The sequence below is a fragment of the Gorilla gorilla genome, chromosome 7 (assembly GCF_029281585.2).
Source record: "Gorilla gorilla gorilla isolate KB3781 chromosome 7, NHGRI_mGorGor1-v2.1_pri, whole genome shotgun sequence".
Taxonomy (NCBI): domain Eukaryota; kingdom Metazoa; phylum Chordata; class Mammalia; order Primates; family Hominidae; genus Gorilla; species Gorilla gorilla.
Window position 1 is genome coordinate 106,447,967 of NC_073231.2, and position 26,853 is coordinate 106,474,819.

General features: G+C 43.6%; 1 protein-coding gene across 2 annotated transcripts in view; it reads right to left on the minus strand.

Annotated features, from left to right (window-relative positions):
• Positions 1-26,853, minus strand: part of SNX31 (sorting nexin 31) — a 76,779-nt gene that overhangs the window by 37,515 nt on the left and 12,411 nt on the right. Inside the window, exons 3-7 of one of the 2 annotated variants that reach the window (XM_004047380.5) lie at positions 25,474-25,588; positions 19,918-19,982; positions 7,172-7,282; positions 2,542-2,632; positions 1,548-1,635 (exon numbers count right to left, since the gene is read on the minus strand). In XM_004047380.5, the coding sequence (XP_004047428.5) occupies positions 1,548-1,635; positions 2,542-2,632; positions 7,172-7,282; positions 19,918-19,982; positions 25,474-25,588 (470 nt within the window). Of the gene's footprint in view, positions 1-1,547; positions 1,636-2,541; positions 2,633-7,171; positions 7,283-7,886; positions 7,961-19,917; positions 19,983-25,473; positions 25,589-26,853 lie in introns of those variants that run through there. The other variant, XM_063709001.1, reaches the window with a different exon arrangement.

Genomic DNA, 26,853 nt, shown 5'->3' on the forward strand with positions numbered 1-26,853 from the left:
ACATAACTCTTGCAATAACCCTTATAATAATCCAATAAACTATTTTTATTATTCCCATTTTACAGATAAAGAAACTGAGGCTTAGAGAGCTTGAACAACTTGGCTAGGTTTACGCAGCTAAGACCTGAGCAAGCCGCAACTTAGATTCACATACTGTAATTCCAGGAACAACTGTGCTCAGCCATTCACTACAGCAAGCAGCTTCCAGAACAGCTGTGCTCTAAACCATTGGATGGAACTGAGTCCTTCTCCCCTTCTCAGGGTTTCACACCTCAAGATCTGGACCATTCCTCAGGATACTTCTGAACAGCAGTATATGAACTGCCTTGCTGGGAATATCCTTCCACAATTCAAAGCCACAAACTGGAGCTCTAGAGCAAGGCATCACAAGGTCAAGGGAATTCTTAGATTTCAAAATACTTTTCTTTAAAACTTCTGTACTCAGATAACAGAATAAATGGGCTGGGAGAGAGCGAGCCTAAGGAGCAATCCCCTGCAGCCACGGTAATAAACACTGGGAGCTGCAGGTTATAGGACTGGGGGTGCATAAGGTCCTGCTGCTCAGCGCTATTTTCTATAATATTTTGTTCTCCACGGGCCCCTGTGTTACTGGAGGAAATGACAGTATTTTCTGCAGAGGGATACTTGTGTCCTACCTATCTAGGAATATGGATGGCCCTGTACACATCCTTCAGGCATGTGTAAGCCTAGTACTTAGAGTTCAAATTCACTGCAAACTGGCTGAATCCACCCTTCACCTTCAGGGAATACCACACTTCTACGGATAAATCAGATCTGGTTGTAATCATCAACAAAGTCCCTCCATTAATGCAGTCAGTGATGCATTGCAGAGCAAACCCAAGGCCAGCCATTTCCCACCATTACCTGCTTTAATCCATGTCCCCTGGCCCCACCCCTGGTTTTCAAGTCTTACTTTCTTGTTCGCCTATCAGTAGAGATGCAGAAAGATGGCTACCCTCCTCATTTTCATACCCCACCCCGCCCTGAGTATTTACCTGAGACTACTGATAGTCATCCTCAACATCCTATTCTTTAGGACAAATATTCAGAAACTAGTTTATTTCACCCTCTCTCATTTTCATTGCTTTTCTTTTCTTTTTGAGACAGGGTCTTGCACTGTTGCCCAGGTTGCAGTGCAGTGGTGTAATCTTGGCTCACTGCAGCCTCGATCTTCTGGGCTTAAGTGAGTCTCCTGCCTCAGCCTCCTGAATAGCTGGACCACAGATGCACAACACCACATCTGGCTAATTTTTTTGATTTTTAGTGGAGATGAGGTCTTGCTATGTTGCCCAGGCTGATCTTGAACTCCTGGGCTCCAGCAATCCTCTTGCCTTGGTCTCCCAAAGTACTGGGATTATAGGCATAAGCCACAGCACCTGGCCTTCATTGCTTTTCTCAGAGCCTTCTCTAAGTTCTCGGTCTCCAGCTGGCAGGCTATGAGCAGGATGTGATGGGACTCTGGTAAGTCCTGATGGGCAATGGCGAAGTGTCGTCAAACGCCTCTGTCACTTTCAGAACCTACTTACCACTTTCGGAGTCCAACCTTACAGTTTTCCACCTCAGAACTTCCAAGACTAACATAAGGGAGTTCAAAGTCGGCCAATTTTTTCACAACTAGAGAAAGGGGAAAGCCGGTCTTACTGGTTGAAACAGCACAGACAGCTTATATATAGCAGCTTTCAAATGAGAAAATAAAACCTTCTTATTGGAAATAATAAAATCACAGTAAGAATATCCTCTGTATTTACATGTAATTTTAACTTTCTGAAGTTCATTCAAAAAATAAATATCATTTGATCCTCAAAAAAAAAAACAGCCCCTTGAGTCGGGGGTGTTTTACACTGTGATATAGATGAAAAAATAGATCCGGAGACATCCAGTGCCTTCGCAGCTCACTGCAGGGCCTAGCAGCCAACCCTCTACACAAGCCCCTTAACTTCCAACTCAAAACCACCTCCCCTGGCTTCTTGAGGACATTTATAAACTACTTTAATATAACTGATACCATTTCACAAAAAAAAACTTGTAATATCTAGAAACATACTGTAGAGAAAACAAAAGATAGGAGAATCAGACTGTCTTCTTACACTATCCCATCACACTTGAAAAAAGAATCTAATAACTCATTGATATCATCCACAAATAGTCCTTAACAAGGAGAAATGATGCTGTGGTGGGGCGTCCTGACCCCTGGAGTCTAGCACTCCATTCACAGGAAACGGTGCAGGTGAGTGGTCAGTGGTCAGGCCGGGCCTGCGGTAAAGGGGAGGGGGTCAGGATTAGGGCTGGGGGTACACAAGTGCAGTTACTGGACCACCCAAGGTATGAGCGGTTTGCCCCCACTCTCCCCTAACAAGGACGCAACCTCCTATTCCCTAAACCCTTAACCCAGTGACTGAAAACAGTGGTAGGGATCACAGCCCAGTGGGTGGCCAACCCCTCAGCTGTGACTCCCATGAGCCCCTGCTCCTACCTGTCCACCCCATCTCCTAGCTGATTCATTTGTTCCTTCCTTCTTACCAGAGAGCTTGCCCTCCTTGCCAAACCGAATGAGAAAGAGGCCGAAGTAGCCCAAGAGCTCTCGACACAGTCCAGTTTTGTGTGACACCACCTTTAACCAGAAACAAGCAGAAGGGGAAAAAGTTCGGTGTGCCCACCATGCATCCTAACTGTGACATGCGGACTTGGAAATGGCTGGTACACGTCAATAAAAAATGCTGTCATGGGTTAGTGAACACTCAAAGAAAGCTTTTAGGAATCAAAAAATGGTATCCATTTTAGAAAATTTTAAAACACAAACAAATTAGAATAAAGAAAATAAAAATCAGTCCCACCACAATGGACAGAGGCTGGCCCCAAGTTGAGGCTGGTCATCCCATCTCAGATGTGGACACACTCCCGGATTGTCTTGGTCTTTATTTTCCCCTGGAGGGCAGCAGCCATGCTCCATGAACATCTGTCCTTCTGTGATGTCTGTCCCTGGAGCCTGCACACTAGTTTACCTTCCTGTGGGCTGCATTACCAGCTATTTGGAAAAGGATCACTCCCTGCCGCTTGGCTGGCATACAAACGTGCACGCGCTACTGCCCACCTTTGACACGCCAGGCCTGCTTCGCCTTGATGTTTCCTGCGATGGTCAACTGTAATTTACTAGGATGTTTGCAAAATGAAAACCTCAGATCCCAGGCACAGGTTGCCTTCCTTCACATTCCTCTTTGACTTATATCAAACAGCTTTCATTTCAACACCAGTGGCTTCATTTTTACCATCAGCCTATCAGGGTGTCACCTCACAGCATTGGACATCTACTCACGCTCCCTCAGCAGAAAATTCTACAATTCTACACGACCACAGGCTACCTCCCTGCCATCTGCCCAGCCCAGCCCCTATTTAACACTGGGCTCTCGAGTAATTTCTTTATACTCCTGGTCTTAACTCACTAAATCACCTCAGTACCACGCAAGGAGTGGCCTCCAAGCACTGCCCTCCAGAGCTGCTTTACCCACGGCTCCCAGTTCTCTAGGTGGCAGTTGTACAAATACCAGGCTCACAGGGGGCCTTCTCTTGTCAGAGATACATAAATTACCCCCAGGAAGCAGTCTGATTAGGTGGCTGGTATGAGTGGGTGTTCTCAGCATAGCTTTGAAAATAAAGAGCAGCTCAGGAATAGTTTCACCACTTTCAAAGCAATTCCCTTCCCCTTCTTTCTGTCTCTCTCTTTCCCCCATGTTTTGGGCTGCAAAACACCCAAAAGCCAAACACAGTGGGTAAGTGTGTGGTAGGTAACAGCATAGTAAAGACATCTTTCCCAGAGTAAACCTGACCCAGGTCCACTCAAATTAGATTTCCTTCTTTTCTGTCTAATTCAGGGAAAACAACAAGCTTACATGCCAAGGCAGACAGAGGAAAGGCATGGGGGCAAAAGGAGAATGAAGAAGCCTTTCACATTCATAAAGACATAAATATAAACACCTGCTTTTGAGAGGAGTGAGCATCAGCAAAAAAATACGTAATAATATTTTTCCTCTTAGCAAATGTTAATGATTATTCAAAACACGAACGCCATCACTAGCACCACAGTAGTCCTAGATTTTAGCTTGCTGCTGGCCCTTAAAGAGGCCATTGAGGCCCGGCACGGTGGCTCATGCCTGTAATCCCAGCACTTTGGAAGGCCGAGGCGGGTTGATCACCTAAGGTCAGGAGTTCAAAACCAGCCTGGCCAACGTAGTGAAACCCCATCTCTACTTAAAAAAAAATACAAAAATTAGCTGGGTATGGTGGCACGTGCTTGTAATCCCAGCTACTCGGGAGCTGAGGAAGGAGAATCACTTGAACCTGGGAGGCAGAGGTTGCAGTGAGCCAAGATTGTACCATTGCATTCCAGCCTACGCAACAAGAGTGAAACTCCATTTCAAAACAACAAAAAAAGAGACCATTGAAAAGTAAAAGGCAGGCTGTGGGTGAGGCAAACCTGGGGAAGCAAAGTGAGAATGGCAGCAAGCATGCTGGAGAAGATGCAGAAGGTGATTTTTAATTATAAAACTTAAATTATGGTTTTATGCAAGCTAGAGAATTTCCCAGCTCCTGGAAGGAAATTCACACCTGTGGCTGACCAAGTGACCACTTCACCTATTATGGAAACTACCACTTCTAGGGTAGAACCTCCAGTTAAACTTACCTGATCTGATGATGTCAACGTCTTGGGTCTGAATTTCTCACAAGCCAACATAATTGGAAGAGAGGAAGCACATTTTTCTGACTGCAAATGTACTTCATCAAATGTATGCGATTAGTTTCAAGGGAAATGGACAAAACAGATGGTACCACAGAACCCTGGAGATACTGCCCTACTCAGTACGTATTCAGCACTCCCTCCAATATCAAGATCAATACCAATACCAATAATGATAAATAAACACAACTGCCATTGTCTCGGGAACGTGAACTATTTCTATAATTATTTACTTAGACATTGTCTGTAAAGTAACTTACCCAAATTCACACAGCCCTTACACAGCAACACTGTACAGCTGTGTTTTGCTTAATGACAGGAATACATTCTGAGAAATGCATCGTTAGGCGATTTTGTTGTTGTGTGAACACTGCGAAGTGAACTTACACAAATCTAAATGGTATTGCCTGCTATACACCTAGGCTAGATGGTATGGCCCGCTGTTCCCAGGCTACAAGCCTATTAGCCCAGGTTTATAGTAGTATAGTAGGCATGTTACTGCACTAAATACTCTAGGCAACTGTAACATGCTGGTAAGTATTGGTGTATCTAAACATATCTATTGTTATTATTATTATTATTTTTGGAGACGGAGTCTTGCTCTGTCGCCCAGGCTGGAGTGCAGTGGCACGATCTCGGCTCACTGCAAGCTCCGCCTCCCGGGTTCACGCCATTCTCCTGCCTCAGTCTCCTGTGTAGCTGGGACTACAGGCACCCGCCACCACGCCCGGCTAATTTTTTTTTTTTGTATTTTTCGGTAGAGATGTGGTTTCACTGTGTTAGCCAGAATGGTCTCCATCTCCTGACCTCGTGATCCGCCCACCTTGGCCTCCCAAAGTGCTGGGATTACAGGCGTGAGCCACAGTGCCTGGCCAAAACATATCTAGACATAGAGAAAGTACAGTAAAATATTGTATCATAAACTTATGGGACCACCATTGTATATGCAGTCCAATGTTGACCGAAACGTCATTATTATGTGGCACATGACTGTAATTTGAATCCAGGACTCATCCTAAACCCAGAAGATAGGAGACCCCAAACTATCACCACCACCACTGCCTTCAGCTGCAGGCATGTCTAGTTTGGTCAGCAAGCGCAGTGTGTAAAAAAAGAAGTCAATGATGATGTCTTTGGGGAAGGCAGGTGCTCTCTCCTGTTCTATATCTGATCCTGCAGCTGTACCCCAGAGCTACCTGCCTGGCCCCAGACACATGCAGTCTGTGGCTCCCACTCTATCACTGCCTTCCTACTCCTCCTTCATTTATGAGTCTGTCTCCCATTCTAGATCCTGAGCAATTGAGGTTTTTGTGTTTGGGGTACAAACTCCCTCAAGCATCAAGGGCCTTTGATACTTTTTAGAAAGACTATGCTGGAAATCAACACAGAAGATTAGCAAGACTGGAAGCAGGGAGACTAGTTTAGGGGCAGCTGTAGAGATCTAGCTGGGAAACAATGAGGGCTGGAGCTAAGGTCAAGATGTAGGATCGAGAGGAGGAAACGGAGAGACGATGAATATAAGAGAGACTGGAGATACAGGAATAGGTTAAGTCAAGGCAGGCCCGAAGAGCTAGCAGCCAAAATGGGAGTGCTTCCGTTTCTCAGCTCAGAAAGGGTCAGACGCCATAACCCAAGCACAAGAACGTTCTGTCCTTTGAAAGGTCCTAGAAACTTTCTGACTCTTCTTCATGTTTATAACTTTGTATTTTCTCTTGTATGTTTCTCTGGAGGATTAGAGCTAAAACCTTCCAGAGGAAAAGGGCCTGGGAGCTTGCCCCCAGGCAGCAGGATGTGGGTGTGAGAAGACAGTGTCCCCTCTGCAGCCCCCTCAGCAGATGGAAAAGGGGTCTGGGAGGCAGAGCTGCTGAAGAAGGACGAAGCCTTCTGGGTCTTGTCCTATTAGTCCTCAGACAGTGGACTACAACTCATGTCTGGGCTCTCTGCACCCAGAATTAGCCCTGATGGAGCACTGGTTTCAAGAATTTTCCCTGTGGGAGAATAGGAAACTTCAAGAACTCCCCTGTCACCTGCACACCTAGGTATGACCTGTTTCAGACTCTGCCAAGCCCCACTTTCCTTCCTGCTCCCAACGATGGGACATCCAATAATAAAGCATTTTACATATTTCCAGGCCACATCCCTGGCTAAGTTCCAAGGAAGTGACAGCAGCCTTCCAAGAGATCTCTGGAAAATTGGTGCCCCCAGGGAGGGTGAAATCAAAGAGGCCCTGGAGGATTGGCTGTATCTCAGCTTCCTTGGTTGTTCTCCCAGGAAATGCCAGTACCTCTGCAGATAATCATCCACAGAGTAAAACAACAGGCCAGAAGCTCCGGGAAGGTAACCGTATCCCACTCTCTGCTTTCCAAACAGAACCATCCCTAGATTCAGCTCTGGAGCTGGAGTTTAAACAAAGCTTACCTCTAGGACTCTTTCAGCAGTGTCTGATGTTATAATTTCGATTCTAATACTCTGTTCATTGGGCAGCAATATGTCCAGATAAGCTTTCTTGGTGGCGATGTCAAATGTATTCTATAAGCAAAAGAAAAGCAAAATAAATTTCCACACCTTTTTTTTTTTTTTTTTTGGAGGCGGAGTCTCACTCTGTTGCCCAGGCTGGAGTGCAGTGGCGTGATCTTGGCTCACTGCAACCTCTGCCTCCCGGGTTCAAGTGATTCTCCTTCCTCAGCCTCCCGAGTAGCTGGGATTACAGGCACCCACCACCACGTCCAGCTAATTTTTTGTATTTTTAGTAGAGACGGGGTTTTACTGTGTTGGCCAGGCTGGTCTCAAACTCCTGACCTCAGGTGATCCACCCTCCTTGGCCTCCCAAAGTGTTGGGATTACGGGCCTGAGCCACCGCGCCCGGCCTCCACACCATTTTTTAAAGCTGCACCATTGCAGCAAGCGAACAATCCACAGCTTCCTTTTTTGGTGCTCTTCTAGCATATGGTACCCAAAGTTCCCAAGAGACAAGTGCAGAGACTGGAAGCGTTGTATTGTGGGGTATAGTGGAGGCAAGGCAAAGGAGTAACATGAAGCTTAAAGAACTTCCAAGTAAACAACTGAGTATCTATATTGGAGAAAACAGCTTTTGATAAAGTCTGCATCCTTAACAGTCTCATAATTAACTTGCCCAGTTTTCAGTATTTCCAAGCATCCCTAAAGCCCATATCCCTGATTTTTTCTGACACTAATTGTGGGTGGGGGTAGGGGGAAGGTGTTTCCATGTAGCAACCAATTCTCCAATTCTTGAACATCACAATGGCTGTCCAACAATTCAATTCAATTATGACATGCTTTGCTTGGAGTTGGCATCAGATCCCACAAGTTTAAGGGCTCAGCTCCACAAGACTACCCCCTTCACATGCCAGTAGCAAATATGGGGCCCAAGTTACCCACATTTCTGCCCAGCTGACTACAAATTCTGGTTTCCATGACCCCCTCTCAGGTTTGATAGTTTGCTAGAACAACTCACAAAGTGAAGGAAAATCGGGTACTTACTATTACTGGCTTATTATAAAAGCTACAACTCAGAAACAGCCAAACGGAGGAGATGCACAGAGCAAGGTGTGGGTGGGGTTTCCATGCTCTGTTTGGGTGCCCCACCCTCCCAGCACCGCCATGTGCTCGCCAACCTGGAAGCTCTTCAAACCCCATTGCTTAGGGGGGTTGTTTTTGGAGGTGCCGTTATGGAAGCTCCTCAAACCCCATTGCTTAGGGGTTTCTTATGGAGGTCTACGACACAGGCATAATTGATTAAATCATTGGCCACTGGTGACGAAACTCAATCTCCAGCCACTCCCCCTTCCCAAGAGGCCGAGGGTTGTGGGGTGGGGGCTGAAAGTCCCAATCCTCTAATCATGCCGTGGTCTTTCAGGTGACCAGTCCGCATCCTGATACTATCTCGGAGTCCCCCAGCCAAGAATCATCTCATCAGCATAAACTCAGGCAATGCTGAAGGGTGCTTGTTATGGATAACAAAAGGCAGTCCTAACACTAAGGAAATTCCTAGGAACTCTGTGCCAGGAACTGGGGACAAAGATCAAATTGGTTTTGTATTATGCCACACTAAATATGCAGTAATTTATGATTTTGCTATAGCAAAAATCTGAGCTGCACAAACTGTGAGGCCAGTGAAGGGAAGTGAGTTGCCATCTAGTGAGTGAGTTTCCAGCTGAAGGAGCAGCTCCAGCTGGACACAACTCTGCAGGCTTAAGCATAAGCATCCTGCAAGGGGAAGGATGTGTGCTAGAAGCAGGAACAAATCTGGGGACCTGTGACATTCTTGGGATGGAGTTGGAGACATTGTTAGGCCATCAGAGTTCAGGGAAGCACAGGCTGAATTGTTACTCCAGCTGCTATAGGGAGAGGGAGGACCCCAGGAGGAAGCAGGGTCCAGAGAGGCCAGCGGCTGCTCACATGGGGCCTTGCAGAACAGCGATCTGGGGGTGGATTGTTCCTTGGCATCTCCTAAAGGCGATGCTGTCAGTCCACAGACCTGCTTCATCTCTGGCTGATTGAGGTCACAGCCTTTCTCATCCCAGATTCCCTGAGAGGATTAAACTCTAATGCCCCAAGGCATCCACAGTATATAATAAATTAACTTCTCTCCTAGGCATTCAGAATGGTACTGGCCATGTAACATCCTCAGGAAAATGGAGAAAGGAGTCACATCATCTTCTGTGTTTGGAGACTGCTATGTAAGCCAGAATACTAGTCACACAGTGCAGGTGGGAGTGGCGGGGAAGTAACCTCCTTTTTTTTTAGACTAATACATTTATGGTATACACCTGAATTTGTGTTGCAAAAATCTGATACCCATTGCACACATTCTGTATCATGTTTAAAATAATTTCAACTTTTATTTTAGATTCAAGGGGTACACTTGCAGTTTTGTTACACGGGTTTATTGCGTGATGCTGAGGTTTGGGGTACAATTGATCCCATCATCTTCCAGGTGTCAGGATGTAAAAGGGAAGATCCAAATGACCAATCAGGAGATTACTGGGGGACCACAAAGTTGGGGCTCAGGTCAGCTGACCAGATGAGACCCTGTCCCCACCATGAGCAACAGCTCCCCTTTCCTCAGGCCCCCTGACCTTTCAGACACAACAGATGCTGCAGTCTTCACAGGGACCTGGGGAGCCCCAGCAACTCAATCACATTGCTCGGTGACCCCAAAAGGCTGATCACATTAGCAACAGGCTTATTTTTCGTCATTTCATTATCAAAGGGCAAGTTTTGACTTTACATTTTAATTCCTCCCCACCACATGCTTACAATTACTAAATTTCTATGATTCTGAATCTAAGTTCTTTAGAAGAGAAAATCTGCTCTCTTCTACATTCAAAGGATTAGTCCAAAAAAAGCAATATATTTGTGTGTTGTATCTACATACATAAGAAGCTGTGTATATAGCACATCATTTATGGATAAAATATCTATATATTTATTGTATACAAATATTTTATTAGATTGTGATCCTGATCATTGGGCTCATTGTTTCACATATAGCAGCTCACTTAATTCTCATAACAACTCCATGAGGCATATACACTTACTAATCCCATTATTTTTTCAGATGAAGTACAGGTTCACAAAGGTTAAATAACTTGCCCAGGCCGAGCATGGTGGCTCATGCCTGTAATCCCAGCACTTTGGGAGGCTGAGGTGGGCGGATCACCTGAGGTCGGCAGATCACCTGAGGTCAGGAGTTTGAGACCAGCTTGGCCAACATGGTGAAACCCTATCTCTACTAAAAGGAAAATAAAAAAGGAAAATACATTTTTAAAAAAATTAGCCAGGCATGGGGGTGGATACCTGTAATCCCAGCTACTTGAGAGGCTGAGTCAGGAGAATTGCTTGAACCCGGGAGGTGGAGGTTGCAGTAAGCTGAGATTGCACCACTGCACTCCAGCCTGGGCAACAGAGCAAGACTCCATCTCAAAAAAACAAAAACCAAAAAATAACTTATCCAAGGACACACTGCTAGTTGGTGGCAGAGGCAAAACTCAAGGCCAGCTCCATGTGACTGTAGGTTCTAAATAGGGTAAACATCTCTCCCAGCTGGCCCAGAAGCCTGGCACCCCAGTGTGATAACTGCAGCACTCTTTTCACTCTCAAAAGCATCCCAGTTTGGATAAGCTATATGGCTGCCCTAGCTCTAAGCTACCATGTGTTAAGCTGCCTCTCTCCATGTAGAAGAGAGTTAATATTTGACTTACTGGCAACAGGTAAGAAATAACGGAGTCAAAGAAAGATTCAGAAAAGTCTTTTCAACACTCATATCCAGTCAAGTTCTGAGACCTCCACATTTCCCATCTTAAATGATCTCTTGAGTCCATCTCCATCTTACCACCAGCACCTTAGACCCAGCTAACATCCCCTCCGCCCTAGACTCCCCACTTCAATGGGCTCCTTACAAGTCTCCTTGCTTCCATTCTCCTCCCCTACCAAGTGGTCCTCACACAGCCTGAGATATGTTTTTTAAATGCAAACCTAAAAATGTCCCTTTCTTGCTTAAAACCCTCCAACATCCTAACATTAATCATAGGTCACCCGACTCTTTGCCATTGGTCAGGATGAGAGGAATTGGTGGCCCACTGCCCCTTACTTCCTTTCCTCCTCCTGTCTGGCACGTCCTCCAGGTTTCGATGCTCAGTGCAATTCTCACTCCCTCGGAAGAAGGAAGGAAGGGCAGGGTCCTCGCCTTCAGCTGGGGCTGCTAATCTTGAAGCAAATGGAGGGAAGCTCTGTGAGAATAAAGTCAATGTAGAGGAGAGCAGGGTTTGGGGTAGAGGTGAGAAGTGGGAGGCAGCCAACCTTCCACGACTTCTTAGTTAAATAAACAAATTTCTGTTTTGTGATTTTGGCCTTTGCAATGAAAATAACCTGACTAATTGGAAGTAGTTGAGTTCTACCTTCCCCACTCTAAATGCTTATTTGTAGAATGTTGTTGGCTTTTTTTTTACGCTTAATTAGTTTAAAGCCATGTTAGATGGCTGCCTAGAAGATAAGCTCCTTCAGAGCAGGATTATGTGGTGAGTTTATCTTGAAGAGTGCCCTGTACAAGTAGACATTTAATAATCTTGGTTCCATATTTCTCAAAATAATCCAAGTGAGAAGAGAAAAAGAACTAGCATAGTAGCGTCCGCAATGGGGCATTTTCCAGGTGCGGTGGCTCACGCCTGGAATCCCAGCACTTTGGGACCCAGCTGAGGTAGGTGGGTCATTTGAGGTCAGGAGTTCGAGACCAGCCTGGCCAACATGGTGAAACGCTGTCTCTACTAAAATACAGAAATTAGCTGGGCGTGGTGGCACATGCCTGTAATCTCAGCTACTTAGGAGGCTGAGGCAGGAGAATCACTTGAACCCAGGAGGCGGAGGTTGCAGTGAACTGAGATTGCACCACTGCACTCCAGCCTGGGTGACAGAGCAAGATTCCCTCTCAAAAAATAAATAAGTAAATAAATAAATAAATATAAATAAAAATAAATTAAATGGGGGCATTTAAAAATGGAGTGTTGATACATGAACTTCCCTCTCTAGCCCACGACTGCATACTTATCCTACAGATATGTAACAAGAGAATATTAAGGCTAAAGCCTCCAATGTTCTGTTTTGATGTCGCAGTACTGGTTTTGGCTGAGGTAACCTCCTCTCAGAGAACCTGCACATCAAGGGAGGCAAGAGGTTAAAGCACCACCCAACCTGCTGCCATTGGCCAGGATGGACAAATCAGTTGGTAGCTGCACTCACCTTCCTTCCACCTTCTATCACACCCTACTGGTTTGTATTTCTCTGTTTTCACATTGCTATAAAGAAATACCTGAGACTCGGTAATTTTTATAAAGAAAAGAGGTTTAATTGGCTCACAGTTCTGCAAGCTGTACAGAAGCATGATGCTGGCATCTACTCAGCTTCTGGGAAGGCCTCAGGAAGCTTACAATCATGGTGGAATGTGAAGGGCAAGCAGGCATGTCTTACATGGCTGGAGCAGGAGCAAGGGTGGGTGGAGGTGCCACACACTTTTAAACAACCAGATCTCATGAGAACTCACTCACCATCATGAGAACAGCAACAAGGGGAGGGTGCTAAACCATTCATGAGAAACCACCCATGATCCAATCACCTCCCACCAGGCTCCACCTCCAACACTGGGAACTACAATTCAACATGGGATTTGGGGGAGAACAGAAATCCAAACAGTTCCCTCACCCAGTGGAATTCTGACTCACATTCATCTTCAACCTCATCCACTTTCCCCAGGACTCCAGCCACACTCTCCTCCTCCCTCCTTCCCACCAGCTAACCTCACTTCCTATTAGTCACAGAGAAAACAGCAAGATGGGAACTTACTCTGCTTCCCCTCACTGTCCAGCCTTGGACCCTGCCTGTAGCCTTGCTCTATCTTTCTTTGTCCTACACCCAATTTAAAAGGTGCCCTTCCTCCACCTGATCCCAGACCTTGTGCAATTCTCCTTCCAGGAGGACTTGGAGCCACTGATAATCAAGGCCCCTCCTTCACACTCCCATCTTCCACTTCTCCTTCTCTACCGGCTCCTACTCACCAGCAGGCAAACTTATTCAAGTCTCTGTCATCAAGAGCAACAAAGTCAGAGACTTTGGGTAGATCATCTCGAAGGGAAAGAACCTGATGTGCTTGACTATGGGGAAAATTCTGTCTTCAGGGCTGCTATAGGTACGGAAGGAGTTTAGTCATATGTTTTGAGACAACTAAGCATATTTTTTTTCTTTTAAGTGATTCAGTTTTAATTGCAGTTGGCGGGGAGGTGGGGGGATCGGGGGAGGAAAGAGGAAGGTGTTGACTCAGGACTTAATTTTTTAAAATTAAAGTTAGGGGAGAAAGGAAGAATAGAAGAAGTGACACAAGAAAGCTGAAATCCTCACATCCATCACAGTCAGTGGATAGGGTTTAAAAATTGAAGAATAATAGCTGAGTGCTATGGCATATACCTGTAATCCCAGCTCCTGGGGAAGCTGAAGAGGAAGGATCACTTGAGCCCAGGAGATGGAGTCCTGGGCAACATAGTGAGATCCTGTATCTAGAAAAAAATAAAATGAAGAATAAGAGATAGTCATATATGTATATAATTAACCTCCATATTTTTAAATATCTGAAGAGAAAGCTGTAAGATTTGAAAGTCATTGCCTCTGGAGGACAGGGGAGTGTTATAATCCTTTTAATCACTATTTTACTGCTATTTTTAGATTTTTAACTTTTATTCCATCCATGATGTCTATTTCATTTTTCTAACTATAAGCACATTTTGCTTTGGTAAGTAAACAAACATTTTAGAGCAATATAATAAAGAGGAGAATTGATGGCATCAAAATATCTTGGTGTGATGAGATCAAAGCAAGCACAAAACAGATCAAACAAGTTTAGAGTGGAAATCAAACAACAATTTGGCTCTATTTGTGATATTTGAATTTTACTAGAATGTTTTAATGTATTATTCACAAAATTAATGAAATGTAAAAGCAATACAAAAACCAATTGGGGGGAAAAGTCAACCTGGTAGAATTGGCTTGTATAAAAAAACAAAACATTAAATGAGCTGCTATCCTTTTTTTTTTTTTTTTAAGTCAGGGTCTTGCTCTGTTGCCCAGGCTGGAGTACAGTGGGCTGATCATAGCTCACCATAGCCTCAAAGCTCTGGGCTCAAGCAATCCTCCTGCTTCAGCCTCCAGAGTAGCGGGGGCTATAGACACGTGCCACTACCCCCATCTAAATATCTCTTATTATTATTTTTTGTAGAGACAGAGTCTCACTATGTTGCCCAGGCTGGTCTTCAACTCCTGGCCTCAAGTAATTCTCCCACCTCAGCCCCCCAAAGTTCTGGGATTACGGGTGTGAGCCACCACGTTTGGCCCAGCCGCCATACTGATCTATAATGCAGCAGGAATGAAAAAATGCAATTGATACTAGAAAACTAACAAAAATACATTCATTTTAAAGAAACCTCAAAATCCTCCAATACCATGGGCTGCCTTAACGTTTTAAAATACGTGCTTTGTTGCTATTCTGCTCTGAGGCAGAGGAACATTCTTAAGAATGTTTTCCATTTCCCTTGTAGAGAAATGACAGTGGCCCATCATTGCATGTGATGGAGGTTTAGAGCCTGGTGAGTCCACATATGGATTTTCTTGGATGCGCACCATGGCTATTAGACATTCCTCTGCCTCAGAGCAGAATAGCAACAAAGCACACCGATCTCCTTGAAAAATTAAAAGATTTCTCCAGTTGTTAAATTCAACTCAATTCAACTCAAAAAGAGCACATATTTTGAAAAGTGTTAAGGTTTTGGGAAGTGACTGTTACCTCTGTCCTGCCCTCTTTTTAGAAGCAAACAGAAAACAATGAAAAGGAAAGCATCCTTGAAGAAACTTACAAATAGCCCTGAGCCTGAGGTTTTCAGAAGGGCTGCCAAGTGCAGTGAAAATTGAACCTGGTCAGGAAGGAGGGAATTAGAGGTCTCAAAGTGCTGCAGAACTCAAGCAATGCATAAGCTGCCTCAAAGCAGTTAATCACATGGTGCTCAGCCTGTCTGAGAGCGCTACTCCGGGCCCCACTGGATACCACCTAGTGGCAGGGGATGCTGAAGAGATGTACAGACACTCCATCTTTGCAAAAAGCAATCTCTCAGCATGGCTGGGGAAAGAAAAGGGACTGGCATTAAGATTTTGCTTTTTAAAACCTATGTCTTGGCCAGGCATGGTAGCTCACACCTATCATCCCAGCAGTTTGGGAGGCCGAGCTGGGTAGATCACCTGAGGTCAGGAGTTCAAGACCAGCCTGACCAACATGGAGAAACCCCGTCTCTACTAAAATACAAAAATTAGCTGGGTGTGGTGGCATGCGCCTGTAGTCCCAGCAACTCAGGAGGCTGAGACAGGAGAATCGCTTGAACCCAGGAGGTGAAGGTAGTGACTACCTCATATCTATTAACATTGTGCCAGATGATATGCTTTAAGGGTATCAGTTAATTTAATCCTCAAAGCAACCCCAAGAGACAGGAGCTCTTCTCCCCATTTTACAGATGGGGAAACTGAGGTACAAAAAGCCTAAGTAAATTGACCCAAGTCATATAAATCAAAAGTAGGGCAGCCAAAATTTGAACTAAGGCCGTCTCACTACTTAGCCTGAACTCTTAACCCCTAGACCAGGTCAGGGGCTGCTGATCTTAGTCAAACAAAATATTTAGAAGGCTAGATCATGATATGAGGAGCTGGGGTTTAAAGCTTTGCTGCTAGACAGTCTGCTTAGGCCTTAGGATAGCATGTTCATAAGAAAGTGCTCAGAAACAAGAAACAAGAACTGGAAATACAACAGATTCGATGAATTCAACTCAGGCCCCCTCCCCAGTACTATGTGTCAGCAAACAGCTAGCTCACAACAGCAGCCCGTTTCAAAGTTGACTGATGACTTAAAGATAACTAGTAAGGGATCTATGCAAAAATCCTGCAAGAAAGGAGGAAAGAAACATGACCAATGAAAGGCAAATAACATATACCAAAAGAATTACATCATTAAGCAGATGAAAATGATGGATGTGTTAATAAAAACAAGGTGTTTCTGAATGAAGACCTCAAAGAATAGATAAAAGCCTCAAGAAATAAGATAACAAAAGAATATAAAAGTGAGCTGGTAAAGTTCACGGAAGAAATGGAAGAGGAAAATAAAGCCATTACAAAAGTGAAAATCGCGTTAGAAAAAGTAAAAAGAGGCACTGAAAAACACAGCTAGAGGTATAAGGCTTTTGTATGAAGTCACAAAGGCAAAATATTAAGGAAATGAAATCAGGTATAAAACCTTTCAAATTATCAGGAAAATAAGATACACAAAACTGGCTGGGCGCAGTGGCTCACGTCTGTAATCCCAGCACTTTGGGAGGCCGAGGCGGGAAGATCACAAGGTCAGGAGTTCAAGACCAGCCTGACCAACATGGTAAAATCCTGTCTCTACTAAAAATACAAAAATTAGCCAGGCGTGGTGCCACATGCCTTTAATCCCAGCTACTTGGGAAGCTGAGGCAATAGAACCACTTGAAACTGGGAGGTGGAAGTTGTGGTGAGCCAAGATCATGCCATTGCACTGTAGCCTGGGCAACAAGAGCAAAACTCCGTCTCAAAAACAAACAAAAAAAGAGATACAAAACAAAGCTTAACAACATTGAATGATCCCATGAATGATGGAAAGCAAAACCCAGAATGCACCCCAAAAAGACGACTGAACTAAAGTCAACTTATGATTATATGTGCAGATATAGAATGATCTGCAAGACATAGGTCTAAAAAAGCAACGTCAATTAAAAAAATTTTTTTTTTTCGAGACAGAGTTTTGCTCTGTCACCTAGTCTGGATTGCAGTGGCATGATCTCAGCTCACTGTAACCTCCACCTCCTGGGTTCAAGCAATTCTGCCTCAGCCTCCCAAGTAGCTGGGATTGCAGGCATGCACAACCACGACCGGCTAAATTTTTATTTTTGTAGAGATGGGGTTTCACCACATTGGCCAGGCTGGTCTCAAACTCCTGACTTCAGGTGATCCGCCCACCTCAGCCTCCCAAAGTGCTGGGATTACAGACATGAGCCACAGCACCCGGGCATTAAAAAGCAAGGGCTAATATCCAGAATCTACAATGAACTCAAACAAATTTACAAGAAAAAAACAAACAACCCCATCAAAAAGAGGGCAAAGGATATAAACAGATACTTCTCAAAAAAGACATTTATGCAGCCAAAAAACACATGAAAAAATGCTCATCATCCCTGGCCATCAGAGAAATGCAAATCAAAACCACAATGAGATACCATCTCACACCAGTTAGAATGGCGATCATTAAAAAGTCAGGAAACAGCAGGTGCTGGAGGGGATGTGGAAAAATAGGAACACTTTTACACTGTTGGTGGGACTGTAAACTAGTTCAACCATTGTGGAAGTTGGTGTGGCGATTCCTCAGGGATCTAGAACTAGAAATACCGTTTGACCCAGCCATCCAATTACTGGGGATATACCCAAAGGATTATAAATCATGCTGCTATAAAGACACATGCACACGTATGTTTATTGCGGCACTATTCACAATAGCAAAGACTTGGAACCAACCCAAATATCCAACAATGATAGACTGGATTAAGAAAATGTGGTACATATACACCATGGAATACTATGCAGCCATAAAAAATGATGAGTTCACGTCCTTTGTAGGGACATGGATGAAGCTGGAAACCATCATTCTGAGCAAACTATCACAAGGACAAAAAACCAAACACCGCATGTTCTCACTCATAGGTGGGAATTGAACAATGAGAATACATGGACACAGGAAGGGGAACATCACACACTGGGGACTGTTGTGGGGTGGGGGGAAGGGGGAGGGATAGCATTAGGAGATATACCTAATGCTAAATGACGAGTTAATGGGTGCAGCACACCAACATGGCACATGTCTACATATGTAACAAACCTGCACATTGTGCACATGTACCCTAAAACTTAAAGTATAATAATAATAAATTTTTTTAAAAAAAGCAAGTTGAAAAAATGTGTTGAGTATGCGCTTGTTTGTAAAATAAAATGGGTGTGTGTGTGTGTGTGTGTGTGTGTGTGTGTGTGTAGTCATGTACCCCTTAATGACATTTTGGTCAACAGCAAACTGCACATATGGCAGTAGTCCCACAAAATGATAGTACCATATTTTTACTGTGCCTTTTTTATGTTTAGATACACAAATACCAAGGTGTTTCAATTGTCTACAGTATGCAGTACAGTAACATAGTATACAGGTTTGTAGCCTAGGGGCAGTAGGCTCTACCATCTAGGTTTGTGTAAGTACACTCTATGGTGTTCACACAATGACAAAATCGCCTAATGATGCATTTATCATAACGAATCCACATTTTTAAGTGACACATGGTTGTGTGTGTGCATGTATGTGTATATATATGTGTGCATGTACGTATATATGTATATATATGTGTGCATGTATGTATATATGTGTATATATGCATGCTTATATATGTGCAGAAATGTGTAGCAAAAGAGCACTATAAACTATTAGACTATACACAACAGTTGTCACTGAGGAGGGGGATCATAAGGGAAGAAAAGTTACTTTTCATTGTATACACTTGGCTATTTGAATTTTACTATCATCACCACTTCCACAGCAAACTTTTCAAAGAATAGGAAAGTGTGTGTATATATAAACCATCAAGCAATTGTGAAAATATGAACCACTACAGAACAGAAGGCTCTAGGGCCATTTCTCAGGTTGACTGGGCCAGTAAATATTCCACCACATTTGAACCCCTGTTTACATGAGATTTGTTCTGAGAACCCAGTGGGATTTTATTTTATAAATGAGCAAATGAATGAACGAAATGTGTTCTCGTTTTTGCAAACCTGATCATTCCTCCCCTGGCTAAGGATCCAGTTAACTAGTATCATATTACTGCGGAACTTAAATTCTCTCAGAGCTTTTCCAGCCGAGCTCATACATACGGGCATAACGATGTTTCCTTACGTGTCATTAGAATGAGTGTTGTGCTAAGCAAACGTACTTAGCAGTTTCAGCCTAGGGAGCAGGTGACCCATGACTCTTTAGACCAACAAAGGAAAGGGAGTTGCTGTATGTCATTCTGTTCATGTTGAATGTTCTCCATGATTCATTTACAATAAAGGTAGGGGTAGAGAATATACAAGGAATAGCCAGCATGGCCTGCTTTCCTGATGTCTTCACTGTGGCCCATTTGGAAATCTCAGCTACAGAAGCAGGGTCACAGACATGTTATGGGAACCCTTAGTGATAAAGGCTGTAGTTCTTGTACTATACTCGAAGGTCCTCTTCTTCATGTCCTGTTTTGAGATGTATGATTCTTAGGCTACAGAAAAAGGGATCTACTTAATAAAATGAGCCAAAGGTCAAGTGACACACTTCATTTTCCATCTAAAATCTAAACCTCCAAAAGAACAAAATAGGAACCATCCCCCAATTGACTTGAAATGAATATATTTTGTCCAAGTCCAGGCTCTGTGGGGCTGTGACCAGTGCACACATGTGTGTGTACCTGCACACTTGGTTCATGAAGAGTGTCCTGCAGAGGAATGATGGCCCCATTAAAGAAGAGCAAGCTTACCAGCTGCGCCAGTTTTAAAAACTCAACGAAGACATCACTTCTCAACACGTTTGGGTCCATGGTTACTGAAAAACATGGACGGTGAGCCAGGTTAGCATGGGCTGGGCTGGGCCTTGCCTATTAATTGCTATGTCCTCCAGAGATCCCTCCATGCCTTGCCAGTGCTCTGTCTCCTCCCTGAAGTGATGAATGTTGAAACCTCTCAAATACAGGAAAACCCCCAAAGCTTGCCTCCTATAGGCAGCCTTAACAACAGGAACCCATGACACCCATCCAGGGTGACAGTGTTCCCAGGCATCTCACTTTATTTATACATACCCATACTACCCAACATCCATTTTGCTGCCCTACCAGGATGATAATGAAGTTTATATGAAGAATCAGAAAGATCTTAAAACCTGCATCTAGACTCCCAGCCTAGCAAGACACAGGGTAATTTGAAAATTTAATTCAACCAAGAAACATCAACTGAGAGCACCTCTTTGGAGTCTCGCCCAGTCGCCCAGGCTGGAGTGTAGTGGCGTGAGCTCGGCTCACTGCAATGTCCGTCTCCTGGGTTAAGGCGATTCTCTTGCCTCAGCCTCCGAAGTAGCTGGGATTACAGGCACCCACCACCATGCCCAGCTAATTTTTGTATTTTTAGTAGAGATGGGGTTTCACCATGTTGGCCAGGCTGGTCTCAAATGCCCAACCTCAGGTGATCTGCCTGCCTTGGCCTCCCAAAATGCTGGGATTACAGGTGTGGGCCACCGCACCCGAGAACACCCCTTTGAATGATAGGAGTTCTCAAGATGTTACCAAAAAAAAGCAATGATAAGGCAGTCAGAGAGATTTAAAATATTTCATTCTTCTATACTTAACAAAAATATTTTTACCCTTAGTTTTAAAGCTCCTGACACAAATAGCCAGGAGATATGGGCAGAGCAGATGGGGCAGACACACCCCCATGAGAACTGCAAACCCACAAGGTATGGCCCAGCCTGGTTCCTCCTGGTTCACGCCCCCTTGCCACAGATCCTCTCCTATATCCTGTGCTTCAGCTACACTTACATACTTACTAAATGCTGCCAAATTTCTTTCTTCCTTCTGTTTTCATTGCTGTTTTACTTTTTTTTTTTTTTTTTTTTTTTTGAGATGGAGTCTTGCTCTGTCACCCAGGCTGGGGTGCAATGGCGTGATTTCACCTCACTGCAACCTCCACCTCCCAGGTTCAAGCAATTCTCCTGCCTCAGTCTCTCAAGTTGCTGGGATTACAGGAGTGTGCCGCCACACCCAGCCTGTTTTACTAATTTTATCAAACATCCTCTACCAGCCTTCAAAACTATCACTGACTTCATTGCAGGCTGTGCCTTTCCCAAAAGACTCATGTTTTCCAAAATAAACAAAGAGAGAAAGTCCCTGCAACATGAGAAACTATTTATAAAAAGCATTCTGTCTTTTCTGAGGGGTAATTCCCGGAGTGGAGGAGGGGAAGCCCTTGCATTATTTTCTGCAATGGGGCATATAGTCAAACTACTAATAACTATATTCATTAGCATAAATTCTTGGGAATGAGGAAAGCTGCTGAAAAAGGTGTTCACCCAACTGGTATTTACTGCGTGACTATTAAGTACCAGTAGTAGGCTAAAAACTTTGTATATTTTAGCTTATCTAACCTTCATGACAAACTCGGAGGTAAATATTATTTCTATTTCACAGATAAAGAAGCTGAGGCTCAGAGAAGGTAGGTATCTTGCCCAAGGTCACACAGCTGGTGAGGAGCTAAAGTGGGGTTTGACACTGGGTCTGATTCGAGAACCTGTGCTCTGAGTCATGAGGCTAAGCTGTACTGTCTTCCTACTGGACCTTGTCAAAGACGGTACACAGGTCATCCTGATAATTGAATAAAGACCAGGCCTGGAAAAGCGAACCCTTAAGCACGGTGATCATCTGTAAAAAGGCCAGGTATTAAAGGAACATTTTGCTAAGACATGAGAAAACAAACTAAGGGAGAGTGAAAATTCAAAAGATATTACATTTTGAACTTGAACTTTGAAAGAGCTCATTCAGCAGGTCTAAAAACAAGTATGGTCCCATGACAAAAAAAAAATTAATGGGAAATAGATGGCTTCTAGAATTTTTACTTACTATGTTTAAGAAAAATTTGCAGCCATGAAAAATAATGAGATAAATCTATGACTGCTGATGTAGAATGACTTCTAAGACATATATTTTTTAAGAGAAAAAAGTCAACATACAGGAGAAAAACCTTTTTTCTTGAGCTACAAAGGACATTAGTATAATAGTTGGCGATGTTTTATTTATTTATTTTTAGATACAGGGTCTCCATCTGTCACCCAAGCTGGAGTGCAGTTGCTCAAATCACAGCTCAGGAGGTCGAGACTGCAGTGAGCAGTGATTGCACCACTGCACTCCAGCCTGGGTGACACAGCAAGACACTGACTAAAAAAAATAAAGAGATCTATATTGCTCAGGTTGGTCTCAAATTCCTGGGCTCAAGTGATCCTCTTGCCTCAGCTTCCCAAAGTGTTGGGATTACAGGTGTGAGCCACCACGCCCAGCCTAAATGTCTCAGCAGTTTTATGTTTGCTGACTTTATTTTTTGAGACAGGGTCTTTCTCTGTTGCCCAGCATGGAGTGCAGTGGCAAGATCAGAGCTTACTGCAGCCTGAAACTCCTGGGCTCAAGCAATCCTCCCACCTCAGCCTTCCAAGTAGGTGCAGGCACGTGCCACTACACCCAGCTAATTTTTATTTATTTTTTATTTTTGGGTACAGATGGGGTCTTGTTATATTGCCCAGGCTGGCCTTGAACTCCTGGGCTCAAGGGATCCTCCTGCCTTAACCTCCCAAAGTGCTGGAATTGCAGGCATGAGCTACCATGCCGAGCCTAATTGTTGGTGAAGTTTGAATAAGGTCTCTAGATAAATTATTGTATCAATGTTGTTTCCTGGTTTTGATATATTGAACATTATTGTATCAATGTTGTTTCCTGATTTTGCTAACTATACTGTGGTTCTATAAGACAGTCTCTGTGATCTTAGGAAATACACAAAGTATTTTATTTATTTTTTATTTTTTTGAGATGGAGTTTCACTCTCACTGCCCAGGCTGGAGTGCAATGGTGTGATCTTGGCTCACTGCAGCCTCCCCCTCCCAGGTTCAAGTGATTCTCCGGCCTTAGCCTCCCAATTTGCTGCGATTGCAGGCACGTGCCACCATGGTCAGCTAATTTTTTGTATGTTTAGTAGAGACAGGGTTTTGCCATGTAGGCCGGGCTGGTCTTGAACTCCTGGCCTCAGATGATCTGCCCACCTCAGCCTCCCAAAGTCACAAAGTATCTTAAAATAAGATGGCTGAGGTGTGTAACATTCAAGTGAGTCTAAAAAAGAGATATAGAGAGATTCATATATACACATACACACACAAGGAAAAAAGAATGATAAGACAAATGTAAAATGTAAACATCTGGGAAATCTGGGTGGTGTATGCAGAAATGCTGAGCATTATGTTTGCAACTTTTCTATAAACCAAACTTTCAGAATAAAAAGCTCTGAAAATCAGCTACAGAAAAGTATGTATAGTAAAGTTCAATTTGTGTTGAGCAAAAACGGATCTATATACACGCAAATTGCTGCTAGGGAATATACAAACAGCCTGGGGTGGAAAGGGAACTTACCTTTCATTGTATATTCTTTTAGGTAGTTTATATTTTAAAAAATATTATGTGTACACACTTTTCCAATTTTAAAAACTTTAAGTCTTTAAGTGCCAGTTTTGCCATTCCCCCTCAACATCCTATTTTCCGTGAGAGCCTAATCTTGCCAACAACAGTTTTGCTGTACACAGCATTTCTAGGACCCAGGTGAAGGGCAAGCTGCTGTACTGTAAGCCTCACAGGGGACACAGCTGAATGTCCTTGGTGCCTTAGCATGGTTTCCTGGTAAGGACTAACATGGAGGCACAAGCTCTGGCACTGCTAATAAAGACCTCTGATATCTCTCAAGAGCTTTCCTGTAAGTGGTTCATCTCATCCTTTTGTTCATTCCTAATCCAGAAACTTTTTTTTAACCTCCCAATCAAAGCCAAAATACAGCACCCAAGTGTGACTCTAAACATAAAGTAGGCCAGGCATGGTGGCTCACCCCTGTAATCCCAGTACTTTGGGAAGCTGAAGTGGGCAGATCATTTGAGATCAGGAGCTTGAGACCAGCCTGGCCAACATGGTGAAACCCCATCTCTACTAAAAACACACAAAAATTAGCTGAGCATGGTGGCAAGCACCTGTAATCCCAGCTACTAGAGAGGCTGAGGCAGGAGAATCGCTTGAACCTGGTAGGCAGAGGTTGCAGTGAGCCAAGGTCACACCACTGCACTCCAGCCTGGGCGACAGAGAAAGACTCTGTCTAAAAAAAATAAAAAATAAAAAAAATTAAATATTGGGTGCAGTGGCTCATATCTATAATCCCAGCACTTTGGGAGGCTGACATGGGAGGATTGCTTGAGGCCAGGAGTTTGAGACCAGCCTGGGCAATATAGTGAGACCCCACCTCTATAAAAAAAATTTTTTTTTAATTGGCCAGGCATGGTGCGTTGCACATATAGTCCCAGCTTCTCAGGAAGCTGTGGTGGGAGGATTGCTTGACCCCCAAGAGACCAAGGCTATGGTTAGCCATGATTGTGCCACTGTACTCCAGCCTCATCAACAGGGAAAGATCCTGTCTCAAAAAATAAAATCAGCAAACATATAACTGCTGAGACATTTAGGCTGGGTGTGGTGGCTCGTACCTGTAATTCTAACACTTTAGGAAGCTGAGGCAGGAGGATCACTTGAGCCAAGAAATTTGAGACCAGCCTGGGCAACATAGTGAGACCTCATCTCTTTTATTTATTTATTTATTTTTATCTTTTTTAGAGTCACTGTCTTGCTGTGTCACCCAGGCTGGAGTACGGTGGTGCAATCACAGCTCACTGCAGCCTCAGCTTCCTGTGCTCAAGCTATCCTCACACCTCAGCTTCCTGAGTAGCTGGGATTATAGGCATGCACCATCATACCTGGCTAATTTTTAAAATTTTGTTTAGAGACAGGATCTCTCTATGTTGCTCAGGCTGGTCTTGAACTCCTGGCCTCAAGTGATCCTCCTGCCTCAGCTTCCCAAAGTGCTGAGATTACAGGTGTGAGCCACCATGCCCAGCCAGACTTCATCTCTTAAAAAAAAAAAAAAAAAAAAGGTATTTTTAAAACCAAATACAAAGAACACATATTATACAATCCCTTATATATGAAATGTCCAGAATAGGCAAATCTTTAGAGATAAAAATTATAGTGGTAGTTGCCAGGGCGTGGTGGGGAAGGGAAAGAGGAAGTGATTGCCAATGGGTATGAGGTTTCTTTTGGGGGTAGTGACAATATTCTAAAATTAGATTATGGTAATGGTCGCACAATTAATTACATAAATATATTGTAAAAGAATTGTACACTTTAGCAGGTGAATTTTGTGGCATATAGCTTACATTGCAATAAATCTGTTTTTTAAAAAACCCTGCAAATACATACCATTTTGCAAATATTGTTCCAGTTGGTCCCTCCTCTCATCAGCCATAGCTGTGGTCATTGCCAGATAGTACTTTGGTGGGAAGGGTGGCAGGCAATTTCCAAAGACCCGCCTTAGCTGAAAGATCCAGGAAACACAGTTAAGGCAGGTGAGCCGCCAGTTCAGGGTTGATGAGATTACTAAAGCCTCCTTTAGGGCAAGTCCCATCCCAGCACTTTATTTCAAATTAAGCTTTCCTGGTGGCCCAAAGGGGGAAAAGAGGACAATTTGATTTTCTTAAGGAGGAATTTATTTCAGTATATATTCTGGAGACATTACTAGACATATCACAGACCGACAGCTCCAGTCTAAGTTTGGTAGAGCTGAGATGTATTTTTATTTTTCATTTGTTTTACAAGACTAGCCACTGCTCACATCATACAATATTATCTTGATTCATTCCACAATAGTGTCTGTGATATCAATTACAACGGGAATTAAATTCCTCAACCCTACCGCCACCAAATCTGAACTTGACAAATGCTTACAGCTGTGTCACCTAATGCAGTAGCCACCAGTCACCTGTTGCGAATGAGCACTTGAACGTGGCTAGTTTGGATTGAGATGTGTTGTAGGTGTAAAATACATTCCAAATTTCAAAGAAAAGAGAATGTAAAATATCTCGCTGATAATTTTTTATATTGATTACATGTTGAAATGATAATATTTTGGATATATTGAATTAAATAAAATATATTATTAAAATTAATTCCATCTGTTTCCTTTTACTCTTTTTAATGTGCCTATCAGAAAATTTTAAATTACATAGGTGACTCATATTTCTTTCTTTCTTTCTTTCTTTTTTGAGACGGAGTTTCACTCTTGTTGCCCAGGCTGGAGTGCAATGGCTCAATCTTGGCTCACTGCAACCTCCGCCTCCTGGGTTCGAGCAATTCTCCTGCCTCAGCCTCCCGAGTAGCCGGGGTTACAGACATTTGCCACCAGGCCAGGCTAATTTTGTATTTTTAGTAGAGATAGTGTTTCTCCATGTTGGCCAGGCTGGTCTCAAACTCCTGACCTTCGGTGATCCACCTGCCTCTGCCTCCCACAGTGCTGGGATTACAGGCGTGAGCCACCACACCTGGCCGGGTAACTCACATTATATTTCTATTGGACCAGTGCTGGTTACAGAATTCCAATAAGGCTGACATATGATCCCAAGTAGAAACCAGCCAGGCCCTTCTCTCCCACTTACTCATATATGACCCATGACCATGGCAGTAATTATTTTTATGGAACCTAAAAAGTGGATGCATAAAAAATAATTTTAAAATTAAGAACTAAAAATGTGCATCTTTATTCCAGCCCTACACTTGTAGTGGCAGCTTGAGGGTAAGGCACAG